General features: G+C 43.4%; 1 protein-coding gene across 7 annotated transcripts in view; it reads left to right on the top strand.

Moving 5' to 3' along the window:
• Marchf3 (membrane associated ring-CH-type finger 3) overlaps positions 1–25,305 on the top strand; it is a 172,621-nt gene that overhangs the window by 99,477 nt on the left and 47,839 nt on the right. For all 7 annotated transcript variants that reach the window (XM_076912630.1, XM_076912631.1, XM_076912634.1 and 4 more), the window contains exons 2-3: positions 5,175–5,418; positions 9,394–9,598. In XM_076912630.1, the coding sequence (XP_076768745.1) occupies positions 5,231–5,418; positions 9,394–9,598 (393 nt within the window). In that variant the 5' untranslated portion in view covers positions 5,175–5,230. The remainder of the gene's footprint in view (positions 1–5,174; positions 5,419–9,393; positions 9,599–25,305) is intronic.

Raw genomic sequence — 25,305 nt, forward strand, 5'->3', positions numbered from 1 at the left:
TGCATGAGTATGTGTATGTATGTGTATATGTATGTGTGTATATGTGTGCATGTGTATGTGCATGTGTGTAGGAGAGTGTGTGTTTATGTGTGTAGGTGTATGTATGTGTGTTTATGTTGTGTGTGTGTGTGCACGTGTGTATGAGTGTGTATGTGTATATCTGTGTGTGTATTTGTGTGTGTGTTTAGGCACATATTTGACACACCATGCACATGGAGATCAGAGGACAACTTCAGAGAAGTTGGTTTCTCCTTCCACCATGTTCAAGATGTCTCATTATTTGTGTTACTACACATACACCAAGGCTAGCTGGCTTCGGAGCTCCTGGGCAAGTCACCTTCCTGTTTCCTACCTTGCCAAAGGAGCAATGGGACTATAGATGCAGGCCACTGCATCAAGGTTTTATGTGGGTTCTGAGTTCAGGTCATCAGGATGGCTCTGCAAACACATTCACCCTCTGAACCATGTCCACTTGCACTCTGAGTTCAAGGAGTTTTGTTTTGTGTTTAAAAATGCCCTGAAAGATCTGAAGTTTGTGATCTCTCCCCTTTGAAAAGCTCTACTGAGACCCTGTTCACTGTGATCTCATGCATTCAGTGAGGCCTTTATTCTCATTAGTGCCATGCTGTTAGAATTTTAGCTTCCAAACTATGAAAATAATAAGTTTATTTTTCTTACAAGAAACCCGACCTCAAGTATTGTATTATAGCAATGGAGAACTTAGTAATTACTCTCGGGCCTTACAAACCACCAGGTAAGGTGACTCATGAAATAAAAATACTCAAAGTTCAGATAGTCAGAAGTGCTCTGGGACGTCTGAGAGATTGTCTTGTTCTCATCATTTATCCACTGAGTGGTGCATCTCTTGTCTGTGCAGCCTGCTGCCCAGACCATGTGTTTCCCATAAAGCCATGGATACAGCCCAACACATTATAGGTGACATTGTGTCACATTGGATACCTTAATAAATGGTGTGCCTCTAAGAACAAAGGTAGGATTTTTTTTGTTTTGTTTGGGGGGTTTGTTTTACTCTGTGATCCTCCTGGAGCTCTCCCATTGCTGAGGCACTGGACTGTAGACGTGAGCCTGAAGTGCTTTTTGAATGCTTTCCTTCCCTCTCTCCCCCCAACCCCAGAGTCTGCATCTTCATGATGCCAGCCACGTTCCCATGGAAATCACTTACCAGTGGCACACTGTTCCAGAAACCCGGCAATGATTAGCTACAGCCTGGTTGGAGCTCCTGCTTTTGTAAAACCTGTACTCTGTCCTTTGCAAGGGTCACAGTTTTAACAGACAAACCTTTTCTTTTAACAATCCTCTAATCAGGCTTTCATTTATTTAGCCTCCTAATCCGTGTTCACTGTCTCCCTCCTGTTCTCCTACGCCTACTCTTCCCACTGTGTGCAGCTGAGTTTGCCTAGTACCAAATCATCCTTTATTCTCAACCTGAGAATGAAATTGTACAAGATCTCAACTCCAGCCAACAAAGGACTGTCCTACCAGTGAAGCTTGAGATTTCAAGTTTGCACATACATAACTTCTTCCTGGCAGTGTAGAAATTCTTAGATGGGCTTGGAAGCTGCTTTCTTTTCCCACTGAGAAAGCAGTTGAATGGTGCTTGAAATTCTGCAAAAAGATCAGTGGAAGACCAGTGTAGCTACAAACCCACAGTTCAGCTCTTTAGAGCATCCAAGCCAATACCCTGCTGTTTTCCCAAGAGGCTCCAACCAAGACAGGGAAATGTGCTGGGCCATTTGTCACTGCCCCAGGTGCAACATATGCATGCCAATTGGTGCATACAGCCTGCAGGCCTGCTTCTGCCCACCCATGCCTCATCTCAACCCCTGAACTTCCTCCTCCGTAAGATCAGGGCACAGTGTACTCTCCCCTCCTCCTCTGCATGTGTAACTGATTGGATCCATTCATCTAGGGCTGGAACCAACTCAACCATCTCCACTGTGATCAAGCACATTCATGCTCTGTGTGATCCCTCCCACTCCAGTTTGAATTCCAAGAAGAGTCTTTTTAGGACTAGTGGGATTCTCTGCCAGCATGTCAGTCTTTGAATCTCAGAGGTATTCAGTAGTATAGAGTACGCATGCTGGTTTGTTCTTCCAGGAATGCTAGATTGGAAGAGCCCTTCAGTTTACTCCTAAGCTGACTGATGGCTTACAGTAGAGGTTCTCAACCTGTGGGTTGCAACCTCTTTGGGGATTGAATGACCCTTTCACTCTGGTCACCTAAGATCATTGGAAAATGTAGATATTTACAATATGATTTATAACAGTAGCAAAATTACAGCTATGGAGAAGCAACAAAAATAATTTTATGACTGGGGTCACCACAACATCAGGAACTGTGCTAAAATGTCACAGAATTAGGAAGGTTAAGAACCACTGGTTTAGAGGTTCTGAAATGCATGGCTCTATAGACGTGGTACAGTAAAGGGAGCAGATGGTTTGCTTGAAGGAGAAGCAGGGTAGAGATGCCCATGTCCCTTCATGTTGAACATGAATGCTCAGAACCCACTAATTAAGTGGCTGATAATATATCCCTTTGCTTGTGAGAAGCAAAATGAAGTATATCACTCAGAAGCTAAATCGTAGATGAAAAATAAGTCCAAGAGAAACTGCTTCTAGAATATTTTAAGGGCATTTTGTTGTGGATGTAGGTCACTGCTTCCTTCTGTCATTAGTGAATGACCATGCCTGAATTGGATAACCTAACTAGGGAAAGCCCTGGCTCCCACCAGCCACTGTGCACCCTTCCCTGCCCCCTTCCGTTCAGCAAGCATAGGGAGAAAGCGCTTGACTCTCTGGGCTGGAGTTATGCAAAAGCCAAAAATAGACTCTCAGAGTGCACCCAGACATAATGATTCCATGCAGCAGAAGGTCACTGTGTCTGCTTTTCCTGCCAACACACCCCTGGCTCTTCATCTATGGCTGCTTTGTGAAGCAAGAGAGCCGTGCCAGGAAGCTGCACTCTGTGGCTGCAAGGCATTATGAGAATTTAAAATCATGTCAATGAGGGTTTGTCAGGGTAGGCTAGAGGAGGGCTTACACACAGTTTTAGAGGAAGACCATCTTTTAGCATCCTTTTGTTTGTTGGCCTGAGAGCTACTGTAACTCCATTTAAAAAGGAAAAAAAAAAATCTCTGGTTCAGCTACGATCAATCTCTATCCTGCTATGTCTGCCAAAAACAAAAACAAACAAACAAACAAAAAAAAAAAACAAAAAGGTTTCTGCCCAAAAAGAGTTCTGTGGTTCTGAGTGGAGGGATCATAAGTGAGATTCCCTGTGCTTTCTAGAATATATCATATATGTTACATAAAGCGAAGCAACGAAACCTATTTTTGCATGTGTATGTGTGTTAACATGTATTGGCATGTATAGGGGGTATGCACATGGATGTGTCACACAAGCTCAAAGTTGATTTGATGCCTCAGTCTCTTTCTCTCTGAGCCTGGAGCTCACCAATTCCCATCATCCTAACTAGCTAGCTTCTCCAGTAATCCCCTGATTCTGTCTTCTGAGTGCTGGGTTACAGGCAGCAGCCATATCTACTGCTTTCATGTGGGTTCTGGGGGCCTGGACTCTGGTCTTCATTCTTCCACAGCAAAGCACTTTATTCCCAGAGCTATCTCCCAAGGTCTTAACGAATCTGATTTTTTTTTTTTTTTTGAAAAATAAAACGATACTCTATACCATCTATTTTTTTTAATTTTCAATATTAAGTCTGTGAAATGTCATGGATAGACAGCCACTGCCTATGTTCCTGTGTCACCCCCTGACCAAGGATTGGCATCCACAGCCATTTCCCCATTATAGAACGCAGAGGGCTACTAGACAGGAACACATACACACAATTACCCTGAGAAAATTCTGGCAACAAGGAAAAAGGAAACCAGCCACACACCTCAGTAACAAGGATAGAGATCGTGGCCATTTAGCTCAAATAATCAGACCTGGCCTTGTCAGGAGGAAACCTGTCCACTCAAGTACATCTGAAAACGCTGTGTTCTTGTGCATATGATGCACACATCATTCTGAAAGTGGGAAAAATCCTCTTTTCCAGACCTGTAGGGATCAAATAAAATGTAATAAGTAGAGATAAATGTCCAGAAGGAAACCACCCCTGGAGGAATCTCAAGAATCTTGTTTGGAGTTAGAGGGGGAAAGACAAGGCTTGCATCAGCTGCACTTGAGCTCTGATGATGACCCTTACTGATGGAGGACAAGAGCTCTGTCTGTGAGCCAATCCCGACTACTGAGCTCAGGCCATGTGGAGCACAAGGGGAACAGGATGATGGAGAGAGCACAGTGGGTGGTGCTCCATCAACTCACCTTTGAGTGCAATGAATCTTGCAAGTTTTCTCACAATACACACGTGTCTTTGACTGTTCATTGGTACACAAACAAAAAGCCAGTGGTGATGCATTTATTTTAATGTCCATTTGAAAAACAAAACAGTTCATCAAACTAATCCTTGCCTGAATAGTTGTTTGAGACTGGCTCAGCTGGGTGAGCTTCTTAATGAGAAGCTAATCTGTGGCTTGCAAGGTAGAGTGTTCTGTTACAGGACACAGATATGGCAGAGGTTGGAAAGTGATTGGATAACCACACTTGGCAAATGATGCCCCAGAATGTACAAGTTAGCCAAAATCTTTGCTTTTCCTTCCTTTTTTTCCTCCCTGTTTTTAATCTCAGTATTTCTGAATAAAACTGCATAGAGAAGAAATTGCTTACAAGAAAAAAATAGTTGCAAGCAGTTTTAATAATGATTCTAGTAACTTTTAGAGAGTGTCAACAAAGACTTATTGCATCTCTGGGGCAGAGCGGGAGAATTGCTTATCTTCTCTTCAGATCTGAGCTTCGGAGCTATCATTCTGTCCCCTCCCGGAAAGCAGGGCTCCTGAGTGTGTGTATATATACACACATGCTTGCTGTCCTGTTCATAAGCAGGTGTTCATAACTCTTGTGGCCTATGTGTCTCTGAGTAAGTGTGTACAAATTTATGTGAGTGTGCTTGTTTTAAATAGTAACAAGATAATAATGCTACATCTAAGCTACCGTCGTATTTATATTAAATAATGACATGCTGATGTTGGTGGCTCATAATTCTCCATTTTCCATTAACCATCCAGCCAAGTTAACTGTTTTCTGATCTCTCTTAGATGGAAGTCCTCTATGAATGTGGAAGCCATTAACAGAGTAATTGCTGTCTGTTGCCATGACAACCAGCCGCTGCAGTCACCTGCCCGAAGTCTTGCCAGACTGCACCAGTTCAGCTGCGCCTGTGGTGAAGACGGTAGAGGATTGTGGCAGCCTAGTGAATGGGCAGCCACAGTATGTCATGCAAGTTTCAGCCAAGGACGGGCAGCTGCTGTCAACAGTAGTGCGGACTCTTGCCACCCAGAGGTAGTGCCACAGTTAAAATGAATGAATCTACAATTGATCCAAAGAGCTGTTTGTCAGGTGGAGAATGCTAATGGGAGCGTAATTAGTGCTCAGGCCTTTGTGTCAGGAAGGGGAGGTGCTGGGGAAAAGTAAAAAAAAAAAAAAAAAAAAAAAAAAACCTACCCAAGTTCTGTTGCTGCTGTTTCCACAGCAGCAGGAGCATAAAGCTAAAATTCATGTTGTCACATGTCCTCCCAAGGCCACTATAGAGAGCTAGGCAGGGGAGGGCTGCCACAAGATGTGGGGTTGCTTGCTTTATATTTGTTATTTTGACACTGTTGTGGCTAGTTTTGTCTTCTTGTCTCCAGCAGCTAAGAACGCTAGCCCTTTGTTAGGACAAAATGAAGAATCCGCCTGATTTCAGGTGACAGAGCCAAAGCAATTTGTGGGCTAGAGATAAGGCCTTGGGTAGCCCAGGCTAGTCTCAAACTCACTATATAGCTGAGAATGGCTTTGAAGGCCTGACCCTGCATCCACCTCTTGCATACTGGGACTAGAGGCATGTACCACCATGCCTGGTTTTGTGGATAAAACCTTTGAGGTAACATTCCCAGTGTGTATGCTGCTTAGCACTACCCAATGGCTATGCTGCCCAGGCTGTTCTCTGAGTGAGTCTCCTTTTGCCATGTAGAGGTCTGTTCTGCTGTCCACTTCTTCAAACTCTATAATCCCATCCCTGCCCCTTCATGAACACTCCAACCTGTGAGGTACTGCTGTTTCAACTGGTTTCCCTATGTGGAGAAGAGGGAGGGCTCTAAACAGCCTGGGGACTACTTACTCAGGCCAACTCCTTGTCCCTGGGATCTCCTCTTATGCTGCTGTTGCCCATGGCACATTAGGAGCCATAGGCTGCCAAGATAATGGATGTGCCATGTATTCTCCAATTTTCTTTCAGAAAGAAAAAAAAAAAACTTCTATTTTTCTAGTACCCATACCAAGCAGTTCACAACCTCCCGTAATCCTAGTTCCAGGGAGTCTGACACCTCTGGCCTCCTTAGGCAAGTGTACTCATGTGCACACACACACACACACACACACACACACACACAAATACACACACTATTAAAAATAATAAAAATCAATCTTTAAAATATGTGTGGCTGTCTTAGAAAGAAAGGAAAGTATGTCGTGTATATTTTCCACTTCTTGGAGAATTTCCAGCAATTGGTTAGGGCTCAGAACATAAAGAAGAGGTGAATGTTAGTGTCCCTCTGTGATCCAAGGATGGATGGCAGTGTGAACACCAGCCACCCGGGAAGGCAGCAATCAATCACCTTATTTGATCAAGAAGGGAAGACTGTTTGATGTGTGTGTGTGTGTGTGTGTGTGTGTGTGTGTGTGTGTGTGTCTGTGTGTGTGTTTATGTGCGTTGTGTGCCTCTCTTTCACCTATTCCTAGACCACACAGCACTGCACACCAAAGGCTGTAGCTTTCCTGCCTATGACTCAAAGTGAACAAAGGAAGCCAAAAGACAAAAGCCAGCTGTCACCTTTTTTTCTCACCTTCCTCTCCCCAGAGCATGTATGGGTCTCCTGGACAAGTAAAAGGACAATCCTGCCTGTCTCCAGCTTTCATTCACTCTCAGGGTCATTCCCAGAGAAGCCTGTGTTTCTGTGGTTGGCTCCATTCAGATCGGAGATAGCATTAAAAAGTAATGGGGCGGGGACCTAGGTTAACATCATCTCTGGAGAACATGAGAGAAAGAAAGCAGAAAGTGTGAAAGGAGACTAGGTTGACAAAAGAATGACACCATTCTTTTAAAATGTCATTCAGAGAGGGAGCTGGCCCCTCTCATTGAAAAATGAGGCTATCTTAATTTGATGTTTTCTTTAAGCATACATGATGAGGGCTATGCTACTTGATTTTCCTCAGCCTGAGTCATCCTGCAAGTGACTGTAGCAAGCATTAAGTAGGTTTGGCTGTCTGTCAGACCTCTACTTATAAGTCTCTGCTCTGGACCAACTTTTCTCACATCCTCACAATCACTATACAGAAGGCTCCACTTCTGAGCCCATTTTAAAGATCAGGAGACTAAAGTATGGGGAAGCGAAGTTACTTGTTCATCAGACAAGCCCCAGAGCTTGGGTTTAAGCCCAGGCAGCTGTTTAAGTCCAGTTCCCAGCCGGATTGCAAAGCTGGGAACCACTCACCAGGCCAACCCCTCTTCAAAAAAATGTGAGGAAGTGGCTTTTCCACACTTGAATGCAGAACTCTACACAGAGGCCACCTCAGTAGGACAAATTTACCACTTGCTTTCACATAGTGTCCTCAGCATCCCAGAGCGTATTCTCCTCAATCTCAAAGGACCAGCCACACCTCAGCTTTGTGCCCCACTCTGCCTTAGTCAGTTACCAGTTTGCTCCCCTGCTCACGCTCTCCTGCAGAATTGAAGAGAAATGATAGGAGCCTTGCATACACCTTCATCTGACTCAAAATATGCAGTCTGTCTAGAAACTACAATTGATGTCATTTCAAAAGACTTTGTTCTTGGGGCTGGAGTGATGACTCAAATGTTAAAAACACTCATTGCTCTCACAGAGGACCCAGTTTCAGTTCCCAGAAACCTCATGGTGGCTCAGACCATCCATAACTCCAGTTTCATGGATCCAGTACCCTCTTCTGACTCCGGTGGGCACTGGGTATGCATGTAGTGCACAGACGTACATGCAGGCAGAACACTCACACATGTAAAATTAAATAATAAAATCTAAATGCATGCTTAAAAGAATTTGTTCTTAATGGTGATGACCGATTTTTGTAGATCTATTTTATTTTATGTGTGTGAGTGTTTTGTCTGCATATATGTTTGTGTACCACATGTGTGGCTAGTGCCTACAGAGATCAAAAGAAGATGTTAGATCCCCTAGGACTGGAGTTGTGGGTGATTGTGAGCTACCATGTGGGTCTGGAAATTGAGCCACATCTTCTGGAAGAACAGGTGCACTTAACTTTGGCACCATGTCTCCAGCTCATAATTTTATTTTTTGATTGGTAGTTTGCCTGAAATGTTTCTGTGTCAAGACAAAAATATGGGCTGGAAAATATAGAGAAAAAAAAAAAAAAAAAAAAAAAGAAGTGGGCCTGTAGATGGTTTGGTAAAGTGCTTTTCACACAAGCGTGAGGACCAGAGTTTGGGCTTCACCTGCATCAAAGCCAAGCGGGTGTGATAGTTGTCTGTACTCCCAGCACTTGTGAGGAGGGGAGAGGGGAATCTCCAGAGCACAGTGGCTGACTAGACTCGTTATCTATTTGCTTGATCTGAGTTCAAGAAAGAAAAAGGCTCTGCCTTAATATATAAAATGGAAAGCAGTTTCTCTGATGACACCCAACATCAACTTCTGGGCCCTGGCATATACACATGTGAATTGTGTGCCCATATATACATGTGCCCACAGACATGTAAATATACACATACAAAAAAAACCCTCTAAATTATCAAAATACATACACATATTTAAACCTATCAACTCGTGGTGATACCAAGTCTTTCATCACTTTGAAGATACACATTTTTATTTTTCAAAACAAGCAATAATAATAATTATTAATTCTAACAACCTATTCAAACCACATCACTAGGTAACCAGATAAAAGATAATGTTTATACCTAAAAGTATTTCAACAAATAATGAGAATAAGTGGTAGGATTAACACATCATTATCCATCTGTATTCAGCAAATTAAAAAAAAAAAAAAAAAAGTCAAGTCATTAAGACTCAGTGGTTTGTCACATCACACACCAAAAGACACCATGAGTCAGCGGTGTCCACAGGAATATATTCAGGCACACATACAACCATAGAGAGGAGAAGTTAAAGCAGTTTGTATTCTGAGCAGCTGTATCTGAGGAGGGCCCAAATGATGCAGATCAAGGGCCCTCCTCTGAGCAGTGGGTGGCTACCCAGTGACCAGCAGCTGCCCCTCCTTCTCTTGCAGCCCCTTCAATGACCGGCCAATGTGCAGGATCTGCCACGAGGGCAGCAGCCAAGAGGACTTACTCTCTCCATGTGAATGTACTGGGACCTTGGGGACAATCCATCGGAGCTGCCTGGAGCACTGGCTGTCATCCTCAAACACCAGCTACTGTGAACTCTGCCACTTCAGGTTTGCAGTGGAGCGCAAACCCAGGCCGTTGGTGGAGGTCAGTAAGTGGAACACGTCTTGAAACCTCAGATGTAAGGAGCAAGTGATGTCTGTTTTTATGCCCAGGCACAAATCCTGTAGAGTCTCACTGAAGCTTTGAAAGAGAAGGAGAGGGGGGTGAGGGGGCACACAGACACCACTTACTATCTCATTCTGGACTCAACAGCAGAAGAGGGACCTCCACAAGGGTAGAAACAAGAAAGAAGAATTCAGTGTAAGGAGAAAGGGGAAGTTTAGAGACGTGATCTCCATTTGTTAATTCCTGTAAGACAGAACATGCATATCAGACCCCTCTCCACATACTATGCGCCAACTTGAAGCAACACATAAAGAGGCATTGGGCTGTACATCCCAGAAGTCTTCTCAAGGAAGGATAGCTGCATAGCTCAGTGAATTAGACCCAGATTTCCTAAGCTCTATCACTGTGGTAAGCCATCTCACCTCTTGAAACTACTGAAAGAATTAAGGCCATCACTGGGTATAAAACCATTAAAATCAAGAAACAGGAAAAATGTTTAAATGAACAAAGGTCTTTCTGACGCTTTTTAGTGAATTGCCTTGCATTGGAATTTCTTTTTGTAAAAGGTGGTGCTTCAGTTCTGTAGCCAGTATAGCAGGACATTCTCCTTTATGTTTTAGATGCGCAGGATTTTCCTTGAGACCCAGGGGCTGGGCTGGTCTTAGAGTAAATGAAGGGGGACAGTTATTAGGGTATTTCTGCTCTCTCTCCTACTTCCAAATCCTGCTAATCAATTAAAGCCCCATCATTGGCAACAATACATATTTTAATACATTATGAGGCAAAGAGTGCTGAGAGGGGCCAAAGTACAGTCTGTAGTGCAGATGTGCTGAGAATCCTGTTGCTGTGTCAAGGCTATCCCAGGGAAACTACAACCAGACCTAGAACCTAAAATAAAGAGGCCCTTCCTGGGAACCATGCAGTAGATACCGACGCTGAGACACTGAAAGCTCTGTGCATGCGTTCTCCTGGTTTTGACCTTGAAACTTTAACTGGAACTTATAGCTAGAACTAGTCTGATTTGTGACTTCATTCCCAAGCTGTGCAACGTTTATTTGCCTTGCTCCAGCAGGCTCTGCTTTTGTGAAGCCTGCATTAAGTGACCTCCTTGTATAGCCATTTTGCTACTTGACAGTCACTTTCAGAAGTTCATATTGGTAGATTGCCTGTCAGTATCTGGCCCTGTACCAGGTTCTCAGGACCCTATCATGACACAGCCCCTCTGCAGAGGGACAGATACAATGAAATAATAAACAGACAATGTGAAGATTTTTCAAGCCCAATAACGAAGGGAAAAAAGAGGTCTATTTCTCCCTTCCAGAAACTCTTGGAATCTCCCCAATTTGCCATTGCAGCCTCTCCAGGGAAGCTGGCTTCCCAGGGTGAGGAAATCAGGCTTTTAAATGGATCCTTCCCAGTAGTCTTCTTTACTGAGATCTTCAGATTGGCAAAAATCCCGGAGAGGAAAGGGCTGTTGATGCGTGTTCATGTGCTCACACTATAGTGTTTTAAACACACCATGATTCATCCTTTCCCATCTCAGAGAGTGTAACACCTCCAGAAGGCTCTTCAAAGTTGCCAGCGTTGAGTCCCAGCCTGACCGGCAGGATGGTCCCTGCTATCGTTAAACAAGGCAGCAAGGCAAATGACCTTGAGAATGTGCGAGGTGCTCTACAAGATTTAGGGCCTCACCTACAAAAACTTCGCCCAGACAGTCGCCAACGGTGGAACTCTCACTGCACAAATGGAATGTGACCATTTCCAGAGTTAATGATGATTGAACAAGTTGAAAGTGAAAGGCAAACCGCCTCGGACTGGGGGAGGCTGACCGTTTGATCATCCTGTGCTGAAATGAACTTGCTGTTTGACCACAGCCATAAAACGTTGTCTTTGGTTTCTCAGCTGGAGAACAAATGAGAACCAGGTGCAGGCAGATTTTTTTTTAACAAGTGACATTGCTAATTGACTTTTCCCAGTCTTACCAAAGGGCAGCATATTCGCAGCAGCCAATGGGTCTCAATAATTTCATCTGGAGATGAGCATGCGTCGTCTTAGTGTGGCAGCCCAAGCTGCCTGTTTGAGTAAAGGATTAAGAGGACTGATGCACTCGTTCTCATTTTTATTCTCTTAATTGCTTTAATCATTACTCTGTTTATCACTTGGATCTGCCTTCTCATTAAAGCAAGAAAATTCTATAGCATTTAATTTTAAAATCAATGTGACAATAACAGCTCTTGTTGCTGGAGGAAGCAGTTTTAGAAGTCATTTATAAATTTTATTTGTCAGCCCCGAGATGCTAACACTAGCTGCAATTACTTCAGCATCTCAGATTTGCACTTTTGGGATGCCCTTCTGGTCCTTTACTCACCACAACCCTCCGGTGCCCTTTACTCCCTGTGCCTGAGGCCTTCTCTTTCACCTCCTTTTCTGTATGCTACAGCCAGCTATTAGTCATTCATTTAAGGTCCAGAGCCCAAGACTGTTGTGTATACAAAGGCTGTATTGCAAAATGTTTTTCCCTCGGAGGGTGGGTTTCGGCTCATAATGGCCAAACCCATAGCTAGTTTTTATTAGAACCTCCAGTCTGGACACCACCTCCCAGTTTGCCACTGACCATCTGTGTGGCCATCTGTGTGGCTTGCTCAGTTTCTTTGCTTCACTGTGGAAGAGGGTAGGCAAGGAGCTCCCCAGGACATCTTTTGGTCTCTATAAAGCTAAGTATCCATATGAGTTTAAAAAAAAAAAAAAAAAATCTGAGATTAGACAATGTCCAATGAGAGAGCACTTGCTTAGCATGCAGGAGGCTCTGGGTTTGATCCCCAACACAACAAACAAATCGCACTTTAAAGGAGCATGTCTCTCGCCTTCTTACCTAACTTGCCTGCCTACCCAGGTCACAGATGTTAAGTCCTAAATATTTTCCTGCTACAAAGCAAGCCAGTAAAACAAGCTAGTTCCGACCCGTGAGAGCTACAGAGCAGCCATCTCATTTAGTCAGGTATAGATGACTTCCTGTTGTGGTCCAGCTAATGCAGCCTCATGAGGTCTGTGTCCAGTTGTGCATGGCTTGAAAGAAAGGAAACGGTTAAAACTGTACACGACATAAAGGAGGGGCCATTCTAATACTCATGCACTTCATACCTTCACAGCCAGCAGGGCCCTCGGCAAGCTGTTGTGTGTTGACAATGAAAATGTACCCAGAGGCAGTTTGTAGGATGAATTACCACCAAGAATAATGGCCCACTAGAATGTAGTGGATAAATACTAACTGTAAGAAGACCCACTGGATGACCAGCCCAGAAGGTTTATGGTCTGCTTCCTGTTCCTCTTTAGTTTTCCTCAGTTCTCTTGATAGGACAAAATCTGATACTATTCTTTTACACACACACACACACACACACACACACACACACACACACACACATTGTGATTGCCAGGATTTCAGCCCACTGCTAGGACAGTGATTCTAATTGACCACTTTGCCAAGCAAGCCCACATTGCTGTGTGCAAGTAGGTTGCTGGCAACATCAATTCCTAAGGATGGAGAATCTGCTGCAGGCTCTCTTGAGACATACATGTGTAATAGTCACCTTTGCCCAGAAAACTCAGGAAGTTAGAGATCAGCTCAACAATGCAGTGACTGAAATAAAACACTAAGAAATGGTGGAAATGTGTTAAAAAGACTTTCTGACTCTGATCCTCCTTGATCAGAGAGATGTGATTTTTTTGCAGCGAGGGCATGGTTAGGTTTCCATATTCCTATTTCCTTTACACAGACCTAGCTTACTGATAAGAATTGTATGAACAGTTTAAAAAGCTGCTCCTGTGAGTCAAAGGTTTAGTTAAATTGAAAATGAGAAGTGTTTTCACACATATCAGCTATCTACAATAAGAGAACATGAAGCTAGGGAAATGAGGATTAAGGAATTTTTATCAAAAAAAATGTGACTTTTTTTCTTCTAAGACACTATAGAAATATGGTTTTAAAGTGTGCCCTGAATTTGGTGTAATCTTTAGGTACCCAACAGGGAGAAACTACACACAGAGCAGGGAGAAACTACACATAGGACAGGAAAAGCTGCCCACGGAGCAGGAAGAAGCTACTCACAGTGTAGGGGAAGCTACCCGTAGTGCAGGGAGAGCTACACATAGAACAGGGAGAACTATACAGAGCAGGTAGAAACTGTTCATAGTGTAGGAGAAGCTCCCCCATGGGGCAGGGAGAGCCACAGAGCAGGGAAAGCTACCTACACATAGCACAGAGAGTTACTCGGGGAGAAACCACTTTACACCTTGCCACTCAGTATTTAATATGTTCAAGATTTACTTCTGAGACTGGAGAGGTGGCTCAATAGTTAAGAGCAGTCCTCTTCCAGAGGACCAGGGCTCAATTCTCAGCACTCAGGTGCCAGGTTACAACTGTCTGTAACTCGTTTCAGAATATCTAAGTCTTCTGGCTTCCATGGGCACTACTGACATGATACACAGCCATGCCTGCAGGCAAAATACCCATATACATAAATAAAAATAGGTAAATCCTTGAAAAATATTTACTATTTGTGTATGTGTTCATTTCCTATATACACTATTAATTTTACATCAATATATGACTATATACATTTACTCATATATATCAGACTTAGGTAGAGCAATGTTGTACTCTTACTGTGCTTTGCTTTCATTTGGAATCTTCATCTAATTAAAAACAAGAGAGTTCCACTTTAGAATGGCCATCATCAATCCCTTATGGCAGTGGATAATTTGACAATAACGCCACAGGGGTTTTAAGTTGATTTGAGGAAATTCTGAGGTGGATCTTGTAGTGTTTGGAGCACAAGCAAGCTTCTCTCTCCATCAAAGTCTGTGAGTGCAGCCCAGGGAGTATGGTAGGTATGTAGACCACAGTCAGACCATGTGATGGTTGAGTTGTATTGGATTGAGAGCTTCATCTTTCACTGAGGAGCTTGAATGTATTCAGAAGGGGCCCACACTTTCCAGCTCCATAGCTTGTCTGCTGCTCACACCCACTCGGCCCTCTCACTGGCTTTCATTGCCTGCCTACTGTTCACTGAGATGGAGTGATTTCTTCCACCCCGTCTATACATGTCTTTCTATAACCATTGGTCTTTAAGGGGGCTTCTAGATGAACCTAGTGATTTCTTTCCTCTTGTTATCAATCAGGCTGGAGGGGCTGATCTATAACTATAAGGTAAATGGACCTTGAGAATAACAGTGGCTAGCTCTGTCTTGCCCTTGTGTATGACTGTGTTGCTAGCCACACATTACCTTGACCTTTGACATGGTCACTTAACAGACCTTCCTTCAAACTGTCTGCTTCTATGTGGCCTTGTGGCACCATCCTGACTCTACCAGCCATTCAGATGACAGGTCAGATGGCCAAGAGCCACAGCAACCCTGAATCCTGCAGTCAGTCGGCCTTGTGATTTCCTCTTGGTTTGCGTGGCTAATTTGGCAGTTGTTTCGTTACTTAACGCTTAGCTACAAAGAAGCTGTTTTAAGGTATCTATTAAATTCACAGCTTGCTTCATTAAAAATCACTTCATTAAAAAAGCAAGCCAACCGAAGTGTTCACATGGCCATGGCAGATGGAAGGAAGCTAAGTGCTCGGCGCCTGTGCTTTCAGCCCTTTCGCTGATGGGAAAGGATTAATTTGGGGGAAAATCCAATTCGCTGCATAAAAAGAGTTATATGAGAGAATTCTATTATTTTAAATTGTACTGACACTTGCAGTGAACTTGGGTTAAGATAACCTTGTAATCCACATTTTCATTAAGACCTGGTTCCTCTCCTTTCTTCATCCCACCTGAAAACTTCAATGGGATGAGATTTACAGAGACAGAAAATACCAAGAATTGTTGCATGTGACTTTATTTTCACTCTTCTGTGTTTCAAAAACAGAATGGAGGCAAAGTGGAGCTTGCAAACAGGTGTGCATCTGCTGCCCAGATATTAGCAGCATCCCCTTCCCAGGGCAGCTTCTTAGTGGCAGAGAAAATGTCTGTGCTCATCTCAAATCCATCCCTGCATATTCCCACATGGCAAGAAAATCCAGCCAGGTTTTCTTTAAACACATCTAGACAGAGAGAAAGAGGAAGTCAACACAAAGAGACTGGACTCCCATGGCTGACTTCCAATATGCCTACGTGAACAGCAAACCTTGACTGTTAAGGGGTTGAGTCTTTGAAAGGCAGACAATTAAATGTTATTACATGGGAATTGGGGAGGTGGAGGTAGAGCTGCCCCTGGACTCCTGGCAGGAGAGCTTTGTAAAGGGAAATCCAAGAGAGAAGCAGCGAAGTGTCACCAAACGCTGCAGCTGATAGTTCTTCTCCTGAATCCTGCTGAAATAATAAGGCACAGTTAACTCTCAGGAATTACCTGTGCAAGGTACAAGGCACCTGGCAGAACCAAGAAGAGGCATAAATTGTAGGAGGCATGTACAGATTTCTGAAACACAGAATATGCATAGCAGTCCCTGCTGAGGGCTCCTGCCAGGCCCCCGTGTGCCTCTGCAGTCTTAAGTCAACTAGCTGTAATGGGAGCTCAGTAGTTTAGTCTCTGGTAATATTCTGTTGTGCCCTATTGTACTGAGAGCCTTACTTTCCAGAATAGGCCTGGATTAATTAATTTACTTTGAATTTACCTATATTTTAACTTTAAGATGTTCATACCCTAGTTTTTCCCTCCTATTGATCCAAGCAAAGGGAAAATATTATGTTATCCTATCTCAATGTCTCCTATATTTCTACAGTAACAAAAACTTTGCACTACTTTGTAGATAAGGAAGCTGTAACTCAGAGGTATTAAGATATTCTTCCAAGATCTTAAATACTTTCAGCTTCAGGGCTAGTTAGGTGAAGAATCAGCCAGGCCTCCTCTCACCAAAGTCCACATGGTTTCTACACATCTGGTGTCTTGAACCAATTGGGACTGCTGTAACAAAATATTATAAATAAGGTGACTTATAAAGAATCCAAGTTTATTTCCTACACCTATGGAGTCTGTTAAATCCATGATCAGAGTGCCAGGATGGTCAGCTTTAGCAAGGGCACTCTTCCAGTGTTGTAGGTTTTTGACTTCCTATGACATCTTCAAATGGCAGGAACGGTCTCGCTTTTAGTTATGCCAATTGTAAGAGTTCTAGTCTCATGACCCAGTCACCTCCCAAAGGCTCCACCTCTAAATACCACCAATCTGGTTATTTGCTGTTCTTTCTTTCTTTGCTCACCAGCACATGCATGTGCACAGGCAGAGCCCACAGCTTCCTTACCAATCACCCAGTTTTCCACAGAAATGAAGGTTGAGGATAGAGTTATTGGTAGAGCACTTGCCTGGCAGGTGAGACCCTAGGCTCATCCCTGGGATAGAGGCAGGGTAAGGAAGGGGACTTTGAGTAAACAATGACGTGTCAGTGGAGGCTGATTGATTGACACGTGTGCCATTCTGTTAGGGACTATTGATGGCAGGCATTAGTTCCTTTTCTCATTTCTGTGACAGAAACAACTTAAAATATACAGTTCATTAGGGCAGAGAAGGCCTGCTAGCAGGGCTAGCTCCTGCCCATGGCAGCAGGAGCATAAGGCTGTTTACTCTCCTCATGGCTGACCAAGAATTAGAATGCACAAGCTGGATCTGGGGTCAGGCAATAACCTACAAGGCCTGCCTCACCTCCAGCTGGGCCTCACCTCCCAAAGGTTCCACAAGCCCCCAAAACAGTGCTCCTAGCTAGGCATCAAGTGTTCAAATACATGAAGGGGGCGTGTTGCAGTGGATATTGGGAGTGGGAACAGTGGTATGTGGGGATTCTGTACTTCCCATTCTACTTTTCTATGAACCAAAAACTGCTCTAAAATGTAGTCTAATTTTAAAAATCCCTAGGCCAGCAGCATGGCTCAGTGGGTAAAGGCACTTGCACAAAAGCCTGGTAGCCTGCGTTCATTCCCGGTACCCATTTAAAGGTGGAAGAAACTGTCTCCACAGAGTTGTCCTCTCACCTCCACACCTGTGGTGGCACACATGCCACACACTCAATAGTAATAATAATAATAATAATAATAATAATAATAATAATAATAATAAATTTTTAATAAATAATAAAAATGTACCTGACTGAGTGCTGGGATAACCAGTGGCATTTCGCCCTGTCTCTTACACTCAAGTCTAATTGAAAAATATGTTAGCTCTCCAACCCATGCAAAGGGAGAAATGGTTGTTCTTCCAAAGGGCATTGCCTGTCCCTTCCTCTCTCCTCTCACCCAGTCACTTTCACTGAATCATTAGGTCACTGGTTTCCTCCGAGAGAACGTCTAAAGCAAAGATGCATTAGAAAGCCAGGAAGCTCCACAGTGAGCAGAGCCCGGCCCCTTCTGTGCACAGTGGTGGCCAAACGGTGAGGCTAAGTTCTCCAAAGATGCTCACTGGGATAACTCGCTTTGCCAAACTTTGTTTCTCAACCTGTGAAAAACAACAATGAATTTTTCCTGGAATTACTTGTGTAATTGCCTCAGTCTCTGCTTCATGTTCTTGACAGACACAACTGGTCTGGGGAAAGATAAGAACAGCCCCTCGACAGGTCTCTGGCTCCTCTGCTTTGCCTTCCCTCTCCATTATTCATCATGCATACATTTCTATACTTGCCTTCTCTACTGCACAGCTGACCCTCACTCCAAAACCATGGGGAGCTTGGGAGCTTGTTGGGATAACCGTTGCTTTTCAAGTCCGTCATCACTGAGTTAGGGGACAGACGTGCACTGCTGGTGTGTGAGAAGAAGCACAAGACATGTTGTGTGTGAATAACACAAATAACACAAAAGATAGGGAAATGGTTTTAAGCTTTTTCCTTCCTTTTTGAATTCTGAAAGATTAAGTTTGCTTTTATGCTATGCCACTTGAGAGGATGTATAAACCTGTGATCCTGTGAAGACAGGGATCAGATTGAGAGAGAAACAATGTTTTCCCCTCAGTGTTGTCAAGGCTTCGGTGATGGTACTAGCAACTGGAAGATGGAACCAGTGTTGAGATTCAAATCTTGCAGGAGCTGGGAGGGAAATGGCTGAGATCATTCATACAAGACCCTGGCAGTGACATTGTCGTGAAAGGTTAAAATGGAATGTACAGACACTTCCTGATCAGCCCACCTCGATCCAGAGGCTTGCTGTTTGCACATAGGTGGTGTGAGAAATGCCCCAAGAGACAGAAGGAAAGATGGCCCCACTATGTTCCTAAACATGTGGCTTTAGCATCCAAATCCTGAAGTCACTCATTTGTCACAGGTCATTTCCAGCTGCTGTAAGATATACGTGGTGTTCATATGAACACACACCCCATCAAGTGAAGGGTGACAGCATAACGGTACACCTGCAAGGCTCATCTTGCAAGATGGAGGTTTCTATGAGGGAATCTATAGGAGGATGTTCAGGTGTTTTTAAATATGGCATTTTTCCAGTCTCCATTTTTTTTTCTTTCTTTTTTCTTTTTTTTTTTTTTTTTTTTTTTTTTTTGTTGTTGTTGTTTTGTTTTGTTTTTCAAGAGGGTTTCTCTGTATAGCCTGGCTATCCTGGAACTCACTCTGTAGACCAGGCTAGCCTTGAACTCAGAAATCTGTCTGCCTCTGCCTCCCAAGTGCTGGGATTAAAGATGTGGGCCACCACTGCCCGGCTTCCATTTTTCTTACAGCTTTCCACATTGAAGTAGAATTCACACATCATGAAATCCCACATTTAAATCATACCAACTCAGTGACATTCAGTGTTGTCACAGAGCTGAATAACCATCACTGCAGCCAATATTAGAATGTTTCCGCTGCTCCCCAGAGAGACATTACATAGCTCATCCTCCCGCACCTCCAGCCTATGGCTCTCACCCTTTGAGATTGGCCTCCTTGACTTGGCATAGGATTTACAAGGTCCAGCTTTGAATTCACAGGAACAGCATTGTGAGCCTCCTGGCTGTGGGTGATCCTCACTTCTTGATTGCTGTGTTCACTGGTCCTCCCAGTTACTGCCTGTGGCCATCGCATGGGCTGTTGCTCTGAGCATTTAATGCTCCTGTTCCTAGGCACAACCACCTCCACTTTAGCAGTTGGAAACCAGTACAGGGAGGGTAGTAGTTTCTCCGTCTTGAAGTCTGACTCTCTCCCTGTCATGGTAAGATGATGAAACCTTGCTCATTTTCTCTCATTTCATGGAAATCTCTTATGCATTGACTTTTTTTCATATTATTAGAATCCTAGTCAATCTTTCTCAGCAAGCTCTTTCCTTAGTTCATTTATTCAGTGTACTTCTCATTCTACTGCCTTATGTCTCTCAGAGTTCATTTCTTAAAATCTCACATTTTATGCCTTTCTTTGATCTTTGATCTTTTCTACAGGGTAGGCAGTACCCAGGGTCTAAAGAGAAATCTTACCCTAAGGCAACCAAACCCTACTGCCCATCTCCAACTCATCAAACCCCAGAGAATCATGCTGGACCAAGGACTATATTAGAAAATGTAGGGAGATATTCTCCAACACTGCTTCTTACTCTCTCCTCTATCTCTGTTATATTTTGAGAATCTAGTAAAAAGCTTATGTTCAAATACAAGTTCAAAAGGATGGTGGGTTTTCTCAAGCTCTTCATTTGACCGTAAGTCAAAGTGCCCCCATCTAGAAAGTTGTGTAAACTGAAAAGGAACAGTGATTTATTTTTTCCAAAAGTGAGTCCAGCACTTATAACAAAATATCTGAAATCTGAAAACTGAGAAAAGTTCTCAACACCTCATAGCAGCTTCCTCTCACACAGAAGGTCCTGTGATATCATGTGAAACACAGCAGTGGGTGAATTGCTCTTGGGTGAGAGTACACCATGCAGTTATGCACATACACAGGGCCTGGATTAGTGATTAATTTGGTTTCTTCTATGGTTGACTTGGCTCTGCCATAAGGACACCTCTGGGTACATGTCTCACGACCACTGAAGCTCAAAATGTGTGTGTGTCCCAGCTGGAGTAGTTGTTTCCCACAGACAGCAACTACTCATCCAGCCAGGGTCCTCCATGCCCCTCCTACACATATTAGTCCCTGAATCCATGATTCATGTTATATTTGAGTTCTCAGCCTTACCCCTTAAGAAAATCTTCTCTGGGGGCTGAAAGATGACTCAATGTTTAAAAGCACTTGATGCTCTTAACAGACGGCCTGAGGTCAGTCCCCAGTACCCATGTGGGGCACTGCATAGTAACCTGTAACTCTAGTTCTGGGGGATCCAGTACCTTCTGGCCTCTGCAGTCACCCATACACACATGGCATACACATACACACACATACTCTCTTTCTCTCTCTCTCTCTCTCTCTCTCTCTCTCTCTCTCTCTCTCTTTCTCTCTCTCTCTCTCTCACTCACACACGTATACACACACACACACCGTGATACAACAGCACACCACACAATCTTTAACAGATTAGAGGTTCCCTGGGGCACCTCTAATTAGCAAAGCAATATATAGTCATTGAACATAATAAGGTAATGGCACCAAAATAATCAACACTGCCTTTCCCTCTGTGACAGAGTACACATATTCACCTGCTCTGATCATCTACACCAAACCCCATGGGAGATAAGCAGAGAGTCCAGGGAAGCAGTAAGAATGGGTGGCTAGGCCCCGAGTGAGACACTCTTCAGTGAGGTGCCTAACAAGGAACATGCCTGAACTCTTGAAGGCATGAGCCACTCACATGATCCAAATGGAGATGTACAGCATCATCTAAACTGCTCCTGCAGCAAGAGCTGCCATTGAAAGTGATGCACAGAGTTATCAAGCAACATTAGGAGTCATCAGCATTGGCACAGCTCATGGGTTTAAGCATTGCCTCAAGTAGAGCCTTGAGAAGATTCCAGCCCACCTTGTGCTAGGGTATGCCTACCATCAGCAAGGTCAGCCAGTCTGTATCTTGCATGTGTAACTAGCAAGACCTACTTTACTGTATTTGATGGGAAAATTCTGTACTACTCTCTCTCTCTCTCTCTCTCTCTCTCTCTCTCTCTCTCTCTCTCTCTCTCTGTGTGTGTGTGTGTGTGTGTGTGTGTGAGAGAGAGAGAGAGAGAGAGTTCTCTGTTCATTTTAATTCTACCCAGAGATATTCTTTGGTTTGCAAGTATTGTTTCCTCAGCCAATATTTATCAAGTGCAACTTAAGGATTCTAGAAGATAGGAATAGAGCCGTGGACAGGACAGGTGTATGCAATATTCTAAGAAGGCTTACATGCTAGGAGAGAAGTGCCCATGGTATAGAAGGTTGGAGTGGATGTGTGTAGATCTGGGATGTCCTGTGAAGAAGGAGCCATAAGTAACAGTACAGCCATGGAGAAGCAGGGATAGAGGAGCTCCAGGCAAAAGGAACCAAAAGGACCAAAGTCAGAAATGGGAAGAGCTAAAGATACTTAAGATACTTAGACCCTGCGGCTATCTGTTAGAGCCTTGTATTTTTAACTGCATAGCAATAATTACATAAGAATGTGAAAGAAATAGATTACATTAAAATGTAGTTATCAAAATATTTAAAAGGCAGTGATGCAGTGAAAGGCAAATTCTTCTTTATTATTACATTGTGTCTCAGACCAAGTAATTATCTTTGAAATAGCAATATTTCAGACTACCTGCAACAGTTGTGATGTGATATGAAATATCTATGGCTCTGGGGGTGACAAGTGCTGCTAGTGGCATTGAGATTCTCTGCATGACTCAAAGAGGCTCAACTGCAGTTAAGTTTCTAAAACCAAAGGTGAGATTTTTGTTCCCCCATCCAAAACCATGGATCTTGTGAACCTACTGTTGACCCCTTGGCTCTATGTATATAAATACCCAAATCATGCAAGACTCTTCCGAGAGTGTGGAGTTTGAAGCAAGAAAAGTGGTGCAGTCCCACCACTCTGTGGAAACTGGCTCCTGGTATAAAAGAAGATTGCTGAGTAGCTCAGAAAATAAAAAGGGAACTTGGAAAAAAGTAATAAATGGCATTGGAAGACAGGTGTAATGGCAGCTGCCATCAGTCTCTGTACTTTAGAAGACCAAAGCCAACAATCCCAAGGGTGAGGCCAGCTTGAGTCAGCAGTGAGACCCTACTGGGGTTGGAAGAGGAAGCAATGGCATTAAAGAGACATGAACAATCCAGGAGATAGGAATTGCTCATGGATTGGATATGGAGCTGGGAGGAGAGGAAGAAATGGGAGGTGACACTAGGGCCACTGACACTGATGCTTCTGCACGCGGGTGTGGCCCAATCTGGGAGGGGCATGGGTTCACTGGAGTGATGGATGTTCATTATCCCATTGTCTACCTTGTGAGATTTGAGCTGCGTATTCCACACATGGAAAGGTATACAGTAAGCTACCATGCACACAAGTCCGGAGGTCATAGAGGGGCAGCCTGAGGGGTAATGTGCATGCTCTGTAGTTGAGCCTAATGTTTTCAGTTCAAGTGGGAACCTGCAAGTTCTACATCATCTCTGTGTCAAGTAGGGAGGGCCCTTTATCACCCCTGAAAAAGCTAACCCTTCTACTTCCTTCTAAGGGAGGCTCCCACATTTTACTTCCTAAGAGGTGAAGGAACTTGATAACAGTCATGGTGTCAGGGAAACCTACATGGAGACAAATGGACAGGACCCCATCCCCTCTGCCAAGCCTGTGTCTTATCCACTGCCGCCTCGATGCTATCCATGCAGGAAAGACTGAAAGACAAGAATTAACATTCCAGGGAGAGCAAAAGCAAGGAGAAAGAAATGCTAAGAGAAAGGAGGCCGGAAGCGTTACATACTGGCTCCCCCACCATCTGACCTAGAACAGGCAACTTGACTGCCTGCGGTAGGCTTATCTTTCTCTCTGGAATGGGAATAATGACACCAACCGATACTATTACATTCAGGGAAATGTTCAAACTGGCACGTGAGAAACACTCAGTGCATATTTCTGGTTAAACTAGAGCTGTTTAATTTTTAAATGGATATTTGCTATTGTGGACTTCCCAATTATTTCAAGGTAGTTTCCTCAAAAGAGAGAGAGTAATTGTATCCAAATGAGTACAAAGAACCTTGACTAATTTTGCTGGGTTTCTTATGCTGTTTCATGACCTGACAAGAAAAGAGAGCATTCCAAGGTCATTTTCATCTTAGAAAAAAGCTTGAATAGAAACTACAGGTTTTTCATCTTACAATAACAACAATCAAAAAAAGTAGCTGTTTCAGAAATCAAGTGAGATTTTCTGTATATGGCTCTCTTTAATCTAGACTGAAAGCAATGAACTTGGTGACTTGGTGTTTGTATACAACAAAATACTTTCTTTCCCATCAACTTAATTAGTCTAACTAATACCATAGGATCATCCCTGGTTGGGGATGCTGACTGCTTATCTACTAGTTCATTTTCATTAAGTGTCTAAGATGTCTCAGTGCTGCTTCCAGGTCAAGCCATGTATGAATAAACAAGAGTAAAGTCTCTGGGGCCAGAGAGATGGCTCAGTGGTTCAGAACACCTGCACTCTTTCAGCGGACCCAGGGTTCAGTTTCCAGCATCTACACAATGGTTTACAACCATCCATAACTCCAGTTCCAGGAAATCCACCCTCTGGCTCTGTGGGCACCAGGCACACTCATGAGATGTATACATATTTGTAGGCAAAGACTCACATACGTAACTAAAAAGTTACATGTTTTTGTTTTGGTTTGAGGGGGAGGAGGTTCTAAGACAGCATTTTTCTGTATAGCCTTGGCTGTCCTGGAACTCTCTCCAGGAGCTGGCCTCCAACTCAGAGATCTGACTGCCTCTGCCTTCTGAGTGCTAGGATTAAAGGTGTGTACCTTTATACCCAGCCTAAAAATGAATAAAGAATAGAAGGAGGAAGGGGAGGGGCAGGGGGAAGTGAGGGAGGAGAATGAGAAGAAAAGAGGAGAAGAAGAAACTCAGTGGTATTTTCAGAAGGTTTTTTTCTCATATCACTTTGGGTCTCATTTTCTTTTTTGACTCATATTACTTACAGATCTTTTGTTTATATAATACAATTTCTGGTCTTGTGTTTTTAACAGGATTTCCATGTGTGTGTCTGTGTGTCTCTGTGTTTATTGTGGTTTTTCACTGGCTCTTTTTTTTCTATTTGTTTTATCCTATTCTGGTTTATTTGTTTTTACTTTATTTATTTTATTTTTTAGATGCCTGTTTGTTTTCTAATGAGAAAGAGAAAGGATGTGGATTTGGGTGAAACGGGAGGTGGAGGAGATGAAACTTTAATCAATACAATATATTGTATGAAAAAATATTTTCAATGTTTAAAAAAGGAAAAAACACTAAGGTATTTGCTAGAATAATACTGTAACTACATAAAGAGAAGGAGAATTAGGCTCTTCTAGAGATGAGCCCCAATTGGTTATCCAACACAAAGTACCCAGCCCAGAAACCACGTCTGCACAAGCTGGACTAAATGTACTCAGCAGTTTGCACGTGTGTGTGTGTGTGTGTGTGTGTGTGTGTGTGTGTGTGTGTGTGAAAGTGTATGTGGGGGAGGACAGACGTGAATACCAGGTGCCTTTCTCTACTACTATCCCCACCGTGCTTGTTCACAAGGGTCTTTTCACTGAACCTGGAGCTCACTGATTGGCTTGACAATCTGGCCAGTAGGCCCTGGGATCCTCCTGACTCTGCCTC

This window comes from Arvicanthis niloticus, chromosome 14 (assembly GCF_011762505.2).
Source record: "Arvicanthis niloticus isolate mArvNil1 chromosome 14, mArvNil1.pat.X, whole genome shotgun sequence".
Classification (NCBI taxonomy): Eukaryota; Metazoa; Chordata; class Mammalia; order Rodentia; family Muridae; genus Arvicanthis; species Arvicanthis niloticus.